The 13,762-nt window shown below is 42.5% G+C and overlaps 1 protein-coding gene across 1 annotated transcript in view; it reads right to left on the bottom strand.

Annotated features, from left to right (window-relative positions):
• Positions 1-13,666, bottom strand: part of CASS4 (Cas scaffold protein family member 4) — a 40,987-nt gene extending 27,321 nt beyond the window's left edge. Inside the window, exons 1-2 of the mRNA XM_031687679.2 lie at positions 13,475-13,666; positions 7,038-7,243 (exon numbers count right to left, since the gene is read on the bottom strand). Of these exons, the coding sequence (XP_031543539.2) occupies positions 7,038-7,073 (36 nt within the window). The 5' untranslated portion in view covers positions 7,074-7,243; positions 13,475-13,666. The remainder of the gene's footprint in view (positions 1-7,037; positions 7,244-13,474) is intronic.
• Positions 13,667-13,762: the final 96 nt, after the last annotated feature.

The following is a 13,762-nucleotide window of genomic DNA, read 5'->3' as shown; positions in this document are numbered from 1 at the left end:
GAGGGAGGAGGGCCTCAGCATCCACATCCCCAAGTGTCCGGCTCCCTCCAGCTGTGCACTTTTTCTTTTCTTACTCTTCTCTCCTGCTTCCTGAGAGCCAGCAGAGGGATTAAAGAAAATGACAGGTAGGGTCTTTTCCTTTCTCATATCTTTTCCTTCCTTCCTTTTTCCTTGTTTTGAAGGGTAAAGGGGACAAAACACATGGCGATGAAAGGAAGTGTTTCATGTTCTTTGATTGGTCATAAACAATTATACCAACGCCAGTTAGGAGACAGTTTTGTCTAAGACTGTGCTTCTTAAACTTCACATGTCTATTAACTGCATGCCTCCTGTCATATCCGTGTGCTGTCTGTATACGTTTTAACTGAAAGTGAAATATTGAATGAAGCCAATTAAAAAAAACTCTCCCTAAGTAATATTACCTATGAAATTACAAGTTGATGAGCCAGGTTTAGGTTTTTCCGGTGAACATGAAAATATGCACTAATGTGAAAAAGAAGTCCTGTCTGTGTACTGCACCTAAAATCATCTTGTATAAGTGAGGTCAAGGTCCCTGTAGGGCGTGAGTTTTCCATCTGATTGATGAAGAGGAATTCAAAGCTGGTCCAAGCTGTTTTATGGATCACAGAGAAATGAATGAAGGTTCATGCTTGTTCACCAAATTCTCCATTTCCCAGGGTGAATTTTAGGGATGTTAAAAAAAAAAAAACCAAATGAGCTACCCTATTCTTTAAGCCCTTCTCTCATTCTCTTGGTGAGAATTTTTTCCAGTTCACTGGGTGCATTCATTTTGTTGTCAATAATGGCCACAGATTAAACCCATCGCAAGCCTTACACGAGGTACCACAGGGAGGTTACAGAGAACACGGTCCGTAACTGTCCCTGTTGATTCCCAAGGGCTGCTGATCCCCTCACTTTGGAAAACATCCCAGGACAGAAGCAACTTGAAGTTCTTGTTGTTGGTAACTGACTCTTTCAACCTCCTGCCAGTTTAAATTCTGAACCAAGTCGAACATTCCACAAGCGCTTTTTACTTGTTGTTAACCAGATGGCAAACATCTCCAAGGAAGAGGCACCCTACTGTTTTCTTACCCCAGTTCTCCACCCTGTCCCCCCACCCCCAAATGACAGGCTGCCTGTGACAAATGTGTAACAAGCAAAACCTGCTCTTGAGCTAAGGAGAAGCGAGAGTTTAAAGAAAAAGAACAACAGATTCACTCATTTAGAAACTCATGGAGAAATGCTGTCCGGAGTGAGTGGGCTGCCCAGACTTGCCCGTGAATAACATTTCCTAGAGGAGTTTTAAAAGCCAGCAAAGCTCCGCGCAGAGAGCAGGGAGATGCCGCCCCAGGCACAGGAGCACCCTGCATTCCGGGTACTAGCTCTGTTCTCGCTGTGTACACACGCATCCTCCTCCATTCCAATAAACAAACAGATTATGAGCAATACATTTGGAAATGGTTCCTAAAATATTTACTTCCCCTTTTTGCAACTCATGTTGGAGTATTCAAATATCCCTTATAGCGCATATATATATATATTTTTTAAGCCAGCCTCCCACCTTCCTCCTTTGAAGTTATTTCCCCTCCAGGCTCTTGTCATTTCCTGCCTTAGTCATCACAGTTCCAAAACGACCACACCACGTTTCTATAGCTGCTTCCCCATTCCATTATCATGCAGGCCACTTTCCTTTGAATTGTCTTGTAGCGGACTTTTTTAACTTTTGGGGTAAGTCATGGTGTTCTGCTTTGCTGTTTTTTTTTTTTTTTCAAGTGAGCTCTATGGCAAATACTATGTTTAAGAGAATAAAGGTTATCAAACGGGAAAGACTAATACAATGTAGTGGGTCTTTAAAATTTTTTCTTTTTTCTTTTCTTTTATTTTGGTGGAGGATACATGATTAGGTTTGTTTGCTTGTTTGTTTGTTTGTTTTTAATGGAGGTGCCGGGGACTGAACCCAGGACCTCGTGCATGCTAGGCATGTGCTCTACCCCTGAGCTAGCTCCTCCCCCCACCCGTAATGAATTTTTAATGCTAATGACAATTTATTAAATATTGAAAAAGAGGACTAGGCACTTTCATCCTCTGTGACATTTAGGGCACTGCCTGGCTCAATATTCACAGAATGGATGAAAAGTAGATTATCTCAACAGAAAATGGAAATAAAGTTGGTGGAAAATAGTTTTTTTTTTAAGTACATAGCACAGGTGGTTCATTAAAAGCTATTTACACCTTTATTTATTCTTTTTGCTCAGGTCTCCTGACAGTCTCAAATACTAAACGTTTTATTCTTTTCAAGAGGCAGAGCAAGCGATTTTTCTCCCTGTTCACTTAGAGCAGCGCAGTACCATCCAAACGGAAAACGCAGCCGCCTGCTCTGCCCCCGACCCACCTCCCTGCTGCTGCTCTTTCCTACTGACTGTCCCTGTGCTGCACAGCAGCCCAAGTGAGCTCCTAGAAATGTACATCAGACCGCGTCTGATCTCCTGCGACCAATAGGCTGTGGCTTCCTCTGCAGTTAGAATGCGCTTTGACGTGCTTGCAGCCGGCGAGGCACAAAGTGAACCAGACCCTGCTCGCCCCTCAGATCTCCCTTCCAACGACTTTCTCTCCCTGTTAGCTCTGCTTCCGTCCCACTGGGCTTTTCACAGTCTCTGCTCCGCTGAATTCATTCCTGCCTTTGCATCTGCTGTTCCCACCATCCGGTTTCCAGAGAGGCCCTTTCTCTCCATTACCTCTTTCTGGTACCCTGTTCAGTTTTCTCCACGGCAGTTATCAGCCTCTGAAATCATGGAGTCCACTTACTCATGGACTGACTTTCTGACCCCGCTGGAATATCGGCTCTGTGTTAATCCCCCAAGCTCCCAGGGCCCCATAACGATGTGTTGGGTGAAAGGCTAGACGGTGGAGAGGGAGTTGCGTTTCTGAGCAAGGAGCTGTGTCTGCCTGTTTTGCCTTGTGAGGTGGTTGAAGGGATGAACCTGCCTGACAAGGTCAGAGGGAGACCACAGGTCCTCGTGGCCCTGATTTCAATTGCAAAGGCTCAGGTCTAAGGCAACATCTGAGCACAGGAGAAGGAAGGGTGCAATTCTCAAGTGTCTAGGCTGAGTGTTGGGTCAAGCTGGGGCCAGGTACAGGTTAGAAGTGCTGAGAGTCAGATGCGACCTTTGTTCCCAGACATCTGACAACCAGGAAGTACCATTCCTGACCTCAGACTGTGTTGCAAGAGCTCTGTCTGCACTCCGGTAATCTCCCATTCACTCACACACACCAGCGAAGTGCTGATTGAACTCCTACTATGTGCAGACTCTGCTGCAGGCACTAGAGATGCAGCCCTGGATAAGAAACCCCAGGTCCGTCCCTCATGGAGCAGGGAGCTGACTTTCCAGAGAAGGAAACGAAGAAAGACAGTTTCCAGTCCTGATAAGTGAGGATGAGATGGAGGATGAGAATGATGGGGTGGGTGTGGAAAGGGGGGCGATTTAGACAGGGTGGTCCGAGAGGCCGCGGAGTGGGAGAGATGCTGGGGAGGAGGACCCAGTGACCGAGCCACAGGGAGCCAGGAGCACTCCAAGGCCGGGAACTGTCGGGGACAAAGGGGAGGATCTGAGGTAGGGAGCCCATGGGAATGAGATCAGGTGCGGACCATGGTGACTTCTCTGCACATGACACTTTCTTCGACAAAGACTGAGTTTAAAGTGTCTTGCCTGCCACATCAGAACTTCTAAAGGTACAATGAGAGCTTGAAATTGCTCCCCACTCAGAAACAAAGCCTCGCCGAGTGTTCCTGTAGGTGAGTCTCTGTAAGTGACAGACACATCTGATGCTCCTGCAGCCAGTCAGTGTCTAAACCAACCCTGGAAGCGGTGGTGTTTTATTTTGGTTTTTGCTTTTTTTTTTTTTTTAATTCTGTCTTCACCTAGATCCTCTCTTGAGTGAATCTAGAAACATTCCACTCAGAGTTGAGTTGAAAGCAGACCAAACAATATTTGCTTTTTTTTTTCCTCAGGTGGATGTACTGGGGATTGAACCCAGGACCTTATATATGCTAAGCACGCTCTTTACCACTGAGCTACACCCTCCCCACAGAGGATATTTGCTTTTTAATTGAAGCTGAATCTGAAATGTTAAGAACATTTCAGAATGTTCAAATGTTCTTAAAACATAAATATGATCTCGGTTAGTTCTCTGGACCATCTAACCTTCAGTAACATGGTGAAGACACTTGTTTGGAATCTCCCTTCAGAATGCCCAGTGAGCACACAGCCTGCAGCCCTGTTTATAAAAGAGAGAAAGTATAGATCACGCAGAAAATACTATGGCAAATAGGTTTTCAAATTTCAGAAATTCTCGGAGAGTGGTGGAAGGCAAACACCATGCTTCATTTGACCCAGGATTCCTCTTTCGATCCCAGGACATTTACCGCAGGGAGAAAAAACGTCTGTGACAAAGATGCTGTTTTTAGTGTCCTCTCTGATGGTGTGGACCCGTATACACACACACACACACTCAGAAGTAAACACAATTTGCAACCAATGGGACTGAATCACTAAAGCACAGGCTAACTCTTTCTCATAAATAAGGCACTTTTGAAACTGCCAAAAATCCAAAGCAAGGACTTACCTATATTAAAACCACCGTGTATTTTAGATCTAATTTTCTGGCATTTCTTGAATGGAGTTGAATATGGAGTCAGTGAGCTACAGTCCAATGAGCCAGCAAACGAGATGCAACTGCACCGTTTGAGGCCAGCATTTCCTAAAGCTAATATTATCATGTTTATTTTTCAGTTTTTTCTTTGTGTATAAGACAGTTAGGGAAAACCTAATAAAAGTCAGACAATTACGCAAAATCTGCTGTGCACAAAGCTGAAATTCTACTGACAAAGAATCCTTTGGTTGTCGGGCAGCAACACCCAGGAACAGCTTGAGAGGGTGGTGGCTGTGCACCACCCGACGCACACAGGCTGACTTCAGGGCACAAGAGGTGTCTGGGTGCCCCTGAGTGAAAGTCAGCATTGCTTTAAAGGCAAATGCAACATCGCTGAGAACCACCCACGTGGTCTGACCCCTTCAAGCATGGTGTTACCATTTAATAAAAATCACTTACACAACAATGTAGGCATTAACAATAACAGAGTAGATCAATGGTGCTAAAAGAGATAGAACTCGAATATGTACTGTTCATTGTGAAAGACAAGGGTCTCAACAGTTGTTCAATTACAGCTACTGTTCTTGTAAAATCTTTGAAAAAGTGTATTATTCTATATGTGCCTTGGCAACTCTGTAGGGATGCTCAAGAAATCGTGCACGGGGGCTGCCCCTGGCCTGGGCTTGGAAGACCTGGGTTCTTGCTCTGGTACTGCCCTTCCTGGGTGGGGTCATCTGTGTGAGCTGGGATGTCTTCCACACGACCAACCCAAGAGTTAAGAATGATTTTATATTTTTAAAGAGTTGTTAAAAAAAAAAAAAAAAGAATATGCACCAGGGATCATAGGTGGCCCACAAAGCGTAAAATACTATTTGGCTTTTTATGAAAAGAGTGCTGACCTCTGGCCCAAGGATCAGAATACAGTGAAGCGAGCTGGTTAAGAGCTGGGGCTCCGGGCCAGTCGGCCTGGGTCTGACTCCTGGAGTTCCACTTACTAGCGAACGACCTTGGCAAGTCAATGCAGCCTACTTTCCTCATCTGTAAAATGGGGACGAGAGTAACACATCTACCTCGTGGAGATGTTGTGAGGATGACAGGAGGCAAAGCAAGTAGAGCACCCAGCCCCGGGCCTGGCGGATGGACAGTTGGAAAGTGTCAGCCATTACTACCTGTGTAATACTGATAATAGAATTTCATGGGGATGCTGGGAATACCAAATATATGTTATATACATATATACATGTTAATTACACATTGTAAAGTGCTATAGAAATTAGGCAGAATAAGTGGCACATAAATAAAAAGAGTCTAAATTATAAAAAATCTGAATATTCATAGAAAATGTCAGTGTAATGAAATAAATAAAAAGTAGTGGATTGTTCTAGATTCAGGACAACAGAGACCTAACAAACAGAATCTGTGATCCTAGAATCAGTCCTGGGTTGGAAAAAATAAACACACACACACACACACACAAAGAAATAATAACAGCCAAAAAAGCTTTCATATATCTTTGGAGTTTTGGAAAATGTGAATGTAGCCTGTGTCTAAATATATACAAATAGACGCACATAAATGTGACAAAGTGCCAGGAACTGGTGAATCTAGGTAAAGGATAAGCACAGGTTTTACTGAATTACTTTTTTTCCCATTTTCCAATGGCTTAAAAATTTCAAAGAAAATACATGGGTACAAAATTCTAGGGTAGCTAAGATATTTACACAGAATCTACATAATAGAGGCTGTTGTGGGTTATTCAGCCATAAATTCCACTAGTGACAACTATTATTATTTATTATTATTATTATTATTAATAACATATTTAACTCATATGAGCAAGCTCCTCATTTCATAATTGTTTCATTTCTTTTTCCTGTTCTGCTTAAAATTTTAAAAAGGTGTAGCAAGATAACCCTGACCTTCACTTTCCTTGGGTCTGAGTAATTTTTTTTAGCAGCCATTTCCACTTAAATAGCAAATCCTTTTTGATTCATGTCATAGACTTGGAAGTCCACTCGAATATCAATACAGAGCTTAATGTGAAGGCTCACTGTGGACTCAGGGCTGGGCAGAGACTCCTGTCTTGCTCAGAAGTTTGTTAGAAGGTGAACAGACACAATGGGATGGGCTGTGTTATCAACCACGCGGCTGGTTTTCGTTAGAAAGTCATTACAACCATCTCCGAGTCAAACTGGCAAGGAGCTTTATAGCACCTGTATTTTCTGCACTGAAACTCACATGAAACTTTCCCCTCTCAAACTGACATGTTACTAGTATTCATCTTTGACTTCATCAGAAACTCAGCACTGAAATTGGTCACTCTCCTTAACCAAACAGTTAAACAGATGGTTCTGTGTCCCGCCCGTGCAGACAGTCCCTTCACTCACCTTGGGTGCACCATCCGGGACGCTTGCTCCTTTCATGCTGCTGGTGTGAGACGGCTCCTTTGAGCTCCAGGGCTGATATCTCGGCTTCAGAGGCGATTACGCAATGTCACTGCATGCCTCTGGCTGGTTCTCCAGAAACCGAATTCTATGGAGCTGTCTGACAGCACAGGAAATTCTCAAAATGATTCTCCCGGCAGGCAAACTTTCTAGAAAGAACGAGAGTAAAAGAAAAGAGGTGAAGGAGGGGAGACCAGAAATTCAGGCCACACTCACTCCTCAATGCCTGGTGTCTCACTTTGTCTAGAAGTAGAAATAGTCACACTTTGCTATGAGAAACCGCAAAAGAAGAAGGAAAAAAAAACTCTTCTGCTTTACGGGGTGAAGTTCCTACTTTGAAAAGCCAAGTGTATGAATGCACAGCATTCTCATCCCTTAAACGTCTTGGAACAACTCCCACTGGACAGACCAAGCTCATGTCCCTGATTAGAGGCTGTCAGACCAAACTTCCGAAAGCGGTCATCGCTTCTTCCTTCCTGCACCCCGAGACTTGCCCTGCAACAGCCAGAGAGAACAGGTCAAGAGGGCTCCTAAGGGACCTTGCCCCACCACATCTTTCTGCATCTGGTGCACACTTCCCTCTGCTCTAACCCCCATCCCACCCCCTGGTTTTTGCTCAAAGCGCTTAACAATGAACATTTTATCTGTGCTGACTGCACCAGGCCTCTGCTGAGCACTTATCGATACAATTAGATTAACTCTCAAATCTTACCACCCCACTGTCTGTACTTGAAACCACAACACTAGCTCATGCAGTTCAGTGTGACTTGTTAAGTCTTTCCGCTTTCCCTAAATTCCGATTGAACATCCAGGAAGGACCTAGGTTACATTCGCTTTTTTTTTTTAATTGAAGTAGAGTCAGTTTACAATGTTGTGTTAAATTCTGGTGTACAGCACAGTGATTCATTTATACATATATATATATTCCTTTTCATATTCTTTCTCATTATAGCCCATTACAAGGTATTAAATATAGTTCCTTGTGCTATACAGTAGGACCTTGTGATCTCTTTTGTATATAGTAGTTAGTATCTGCAAATCCTGAACTCCCAATTTGTTTCTTCCCATCCCATTTTCCCCGGTAACCGTAAGTTTGTTTTCTATGTGAATCTATCTCTGTTTTGTAAATAAGTTCTTCTTTTTTTAAGGTTCCACATATAAGTCATGTCATATGGTATTTTTCTTTCTCTTTCTGGCTGACTTCACTTAGTATGACAATCTCCAGGAGGTTCGTATTTCTATCTCATGTAAACAAACTGGTACCCATACCTCCCTAGCCAGACTCAAGTTCCATCTCCAAGGAGCTCTCTCTTTCATTGCACCCTTCCTGTAATTACAACACTTACTGCCTTGTCTGCTGGTTGTCCTGCGTGTAGCCCCTGCATCTGAGAACCAGGAAGGATTTACGGATTGGAAATAACTTATTTCTGGCCGAGACCATCCATTTTTAAATTGTCATCATTGTTAGAAGTTAACTTCCCTAGGGCCAAGTCATGGATGTGTTGCAGATGGGAACAGATAATAGGGAGGGAACAGCGACCCCACAGAGTGAACATAAACCAACTTACTGATGAGTTCAAACTGGAGATCCAGAAAGAGGAGGATGGAGATGGGGGAGGGGGAATAATTTAGGGAAAGCTTCAGGAGGAAGGCAAAGTATGAGAAGCAGAGGCAGGCCAGTACAGAGCCTGGACTAGCGGAGGTATTTTATCCTGTTAGCCTTTACAGATGAGACCAATTGTTAAGGTGATATTCCTGCAGTGCGTACAACCAGCGACATCTGCGAGGCAAAGGCCACTGCAAAATAGCAGGTGACTTCCCTGTTGTTAAATGTGGACCTGGACGTTTCTCTTGGGTGCAGCTCTCCTCTCCTGCTTTCTTCTGGCTCCACCAGCTCCTCTGTGCTGGTGGCCAAGAGCCATGGAGCATCTCAGAAGAGGAAGATGCAAGTACTGTGGAGCTAAGGCTGAGGCTTATGTTTCCAGAGTAGGAATCTATTAAACCTAAATTCCATGCATCCATAGATTCCATTATATTGAGGTGTAATGATGTTATGGTTGTGTTTTAAAAAGTCCTTACCTCTGAGAGATAGATACTGAAATACTTACAGATAAAATTTGAGATTCACTTCAAAATAACTCAAGAAAGGGGGTAGCAGATAGAAGTATAGATAGATCAATATTGGGTGTGAGTTGGAAATTGAAGAGTCTGAGTAAAGGGTCCACAGGGATTCATGGTATTGTACTGTTGATATTGGATTTTAAAAAAAAACAGCTTTAAGATATAATTCACATACCACAAAACTCAGCCTTTTAAAGAGTACAATTCAGTGTTTTTTAGTATATTCAGAGCTGTTCAACCATCATCACTAATTCCAGAACGTTTTCATCACCCCAGTGTGCCCATCAGCCATCACTCCTTGCTCCCCTCTCCCCCAGCCCCCAGCAACCATGGTTTCTACTGTATCATGGACTTTTGTGTACACTTAAAAAAAGTAAAAAGAAAGGATGGACAAACTTGCTCAAGATCACACAGTGCTGAACAGAGAGCGAATCTGAACCCAAATCTCTTGGAAAAGAGAACAGAGAAATCTCCCACCAACTCAAGTTTGACATTTCCCATTGCCTTGGCAAACTCCAGACCACTCCGGAAGGGCTGACCTTGAAGGTCCCAATACAGATTAGAACGCTGTAATTTGCATGTTTTTTTTTTTAAAGGAAAACAACCAAAACCAAAACACAAGACACAAAAGTTATAGGATTTGGCCCTAAAATGATATACTCACCCCTACATATTTACTATAGTATTTTGTGAATAAGGGGCTTGACTTCTCATCTATCTAATCCTGCTATGATTTTATCTGAATGAAAGGGTGTAGACATTTTGCTGCAATTCATTTATATTTACTTCTTAAGGCAAGTGAGTCTTTTCCATACGCAAATATCGCAAGTTGATTATTCTAGGAAATTGGGTAGTTTTCGCAATATCCCGCAGGGGAAAAGTTGAAACAGCTAGAATTCAAGAGAACCAAGTTAGGGAGCCTCTACTAACGTAATTTCACACCCTTCTCTTGAAAAATGTGCCACTCAGAACAGTACTTTGGATTAATTTTCCTTTCAGAACCTAGTGGATCTTATCTGATCACTTCCGTATCTGAAGGCAGATTGCTTTTGTATACCAAACCATTTTTGGCGTGCTTTAGTATTACACTGTTTTCATGTGGATTTTCAGCCGTCCAGTTCCTTAAGTGGTGGAATTCAAACCCTGGGTACTCAGTACCTGACTTACTAGAACACAGCGGAACAACAGACTCAGAATGTCCCAGCAGTAAGAGCCTGGCAGGAAACTTCTGACTGCGCTGCTTTAAGATCATCTGACTATCTGGCAGATTTTAACCTCATGAAGATAACTCAAAAATAGCTCCTTTGGTCACAACAGAATTTCATAGATTGCCAACAAATTCATCCAAATACCCCGATGCAGGAATGATACAGGAAGGACAGGGATTCTGCAGCTTCTATGATCATCAGTGACAACTCAGCTTAATAGCCTGGATTTTGATCCCGAGGTTGAGAGGGAAAAAGATTCAGAACAAGACGGGAAAAAAAAAAAAAAAGACACAAACGTGACGGTGGAGAGGGGCCACAAAGCTGGAGGGAACAGCTGAACGTTAACAGGGAGAATAAGAAAAACCGGGCATAAAATGATGCCACCGGCCAGTAGTCGTTGTGGGGTGAGCAGCCAGGAAGGGAAGGGTCAATTGTCCAGGAAATGACTGGGAAAGGGGCTTCATAGATGAAAACACCCACCAAAGTTGTAGGAAGGCAGAGATAAAACCTCCAGAAAAAGGGCAAAAGCAAGAGGTACGGAAAGCTACAGAAATGTGGACTGTTTTCTAAACCTTTGTTGTCGCTCATACCTGCTTTGTTACTTCTGAAGTCTTGATCCTTGGTCCCATTTTAGCTACTGATTTAGCTTTTCAAACATATCCTATATACATATTGTGCATCTGATAATCCCGCTGAGCCTGACTCTTGTTTCTCATCATGGGGGCTGTTCTGTACACTCCCTTGTGAACACGTGGTTCTTAGTGTTTTCCCTAGGAGCTAACAACTGAGGTCTGGTGCTGAGGCGTGTTCTTCCTGTAGAGAATTGGTGCTGGCTCCTGTCTGGCACTTGTGGCCACTACCAACAGGAGTTGCTTTAAATTCTCTGCTTACTTTCCTCCAAACCACAAAGGTAGTGCGAATTGGCTCAGGCTTGCTCGGGGAACCACCAGCTTGTGGGTGGGATTCTTGGAGAAGCCCTCCCCTGCGCCAGCACCTCAGACCTGTCCCCGCAAACCTCAGCCAGAGCTGCCAGGCAGGAGCCAGGGTGGGGTTGTTGTCAGGTTCACCCTTTTGCTGAACGGGGCATCTTTTTGCATTCTGGGTTTTCTCTCTGGGTCTTGATCAAAGGTCCCACCCAGTGAAGACTCAGAGCTCAGAAACCATGAAGCTACAAGGGATTGCAAAGGTCCTTGGAACAACTGGTCCTCTGTCACTGTTCATCCTCCTGACTTGTGCTTTGTGGTTGTCTTTGCCTCAGGAATTCCCTCACGTTCTTGCTAGCTCAGCTATCTAGTGATTAAAAAGATTCTATCTGGGTTTGTACTGAGAGGATTCTCAGAGTATCTGGCCTTTCAGAAGCAGAAATCCCCCCGCCCCCAAAAGTAAATGTCTTACCCCTCTTCCCCAAATCTGTTCATATCACGTTTTTTTTTTTAAAAAAAAAAAGAGCACCACTGATTCAAGTGTATGTTGGGGATGATTTTGACTAAGCCCTTTAATCAGAAAAGGAAGCTGCAGCCCGGAAAAGACGTGTCTTACTACCTACCAAGTCAGTAACAGCTGAGACTAGACTCCTCTGTTACTGCCTTTCCTATGGGAAACCAAAGTTTAAGGCAAAAGGTAGATTTCTCTGAATGATCTGAAGAAACGGAATTTTACTCAAAACTTTAAATTCATAGAGGAGAAGAGCAAAGATACACAGCTAAAGGTGATCAAGATACAAAAATCTGGCTTCAGAACAAAGCACTAAAGAAACAGTATAAAAAGTACCAGCCCGAAGTAGTAATTGCTATTTGAGAGCTTATGTTCAAAAACAGGAACATTCAAGGCAAGATGCAAAAAAAAAAAAAAAAAAAAAAAGGAACTAGCTTTAAATGATCATTATATACAAAAAGTTTATTTGAGAAATCATGTATCTTTAAAAAATAACACAGAAGTTATAAGCTCTTATCCTGACTGCAGACCATTCACCATCTGAACGTCAGGGTGTTATGTAGTATAATCAGTGATGCACAGACATCAAGTCCACGTGATATCCCTGGCATTTACACCAGTTTGAAACATTAATGTGATTTTTAAAAGAAAAAAATTTTTTTAAAGATCTATTTTGGAAACACATAAAAGCATCTTGATCTTGTGAACAGTAGTCCTGAAACTATAGATCCATTGCTGAGACTACTCCAAAACTGGAAAAAGTAGCATTATCATTTTAATTCATGAACAGTTAAAAAGGTCCAACGGAACTTGTGTCAGGAGTGCAGTGCGGTCATTCCAGTGCACATGTCAGAGAGAAGAATGCAGAAAAAGTAACTCTCTGCCTTACAGTTTCACAGGCTGAAAGCAAAAGTCAGAAAAAGTGGGCAGTTTTGGTTGGTAGTTTTGGGGGTAGATTATCCTTGTTCCTACTTAGCAGGTTCCTTTTAGTCTTGGAAAAGTAGCATCTGCAGACAGCCAAGTTCAAATACTGGTGCATCAGAACACAAAGTAAATTTAAACTCACTATGGACCAAAAAATTAGGCTCTTTGGAAATATGAACTAAAACCCTGTGACTTAATATGTTAAGAATGCTTAAAAGGGCTCCATAGACCAAAGAGTTAAAATGATCTTTGAGGGTGATTACCTAATGCAGAACTTTCATGCAATAAACTTTAGAAGACTATAAAAGTCCTATAACATAAAACAATTATTTTAACGTATTTAATATTTTTATCAAATGATCCCAGATTATATTTCTAGGTACTCCTACCCGGATTGAGGTAGTTCTATTTGGGAATAAAGATAAACCAAAGTTTATCTCTGTAAGGGAGGTTCAGGGGCCTCTGACCTAGCCAGAGTCAGATCCAGAGAAACACTGTCGCTGATGAAAAAGTTTCAAGAATAAGAAAACTTGTATCAGTTGGTTAATTGCAAAAATATTCTAAGAATCCAGACGCTGTATGCCTCCATGATGAGAAGTTACAGTTTGTGCTGAAGGGAACTGAAAAATAAGATTTAAAATTATATAAGAACAAAGTCAGTCAATAGTAGTCATTTGTGAAGATGAGCAATACCTCAGAGCAGTAGCTCCATCACCTAATTTTGATGAGACTGGACATATGTTCAATATGCTTCCCATCAAATGGTAATAATCTCGTCAGAAATGCACTTGCTGAAGACAGGCATTTTAGGTCCTGAAAGGAAAACGTGGGAGGTGTGATGAGCCGTATCTCCTAAAAATCTTCAGGAAAACCCAGCCCTTAATTTTACTAAAGTGAAAAACGTATTAACACTAAGGTTGCAGATCTGAGCTTTATTATCAGAATGATGTCATTTGAGGATAGAACTGATAGGTTTTCTAA

This window comes from Vicugna pacos, chromosome 19 (assembly GCF_048564905.1).
Source record: "Vicugna pacos chromosome 19, VicPac4, whole genome shotgun sequence".
NCBI lineage: Eukaryota > Metazoa > Chordata > Mammalia > Artiodactyla > Camelidae > Vicugna > Vicugna pacos.
This window is presented reverse-complemented; position numbering and strand designations above follow the sequence as displayed.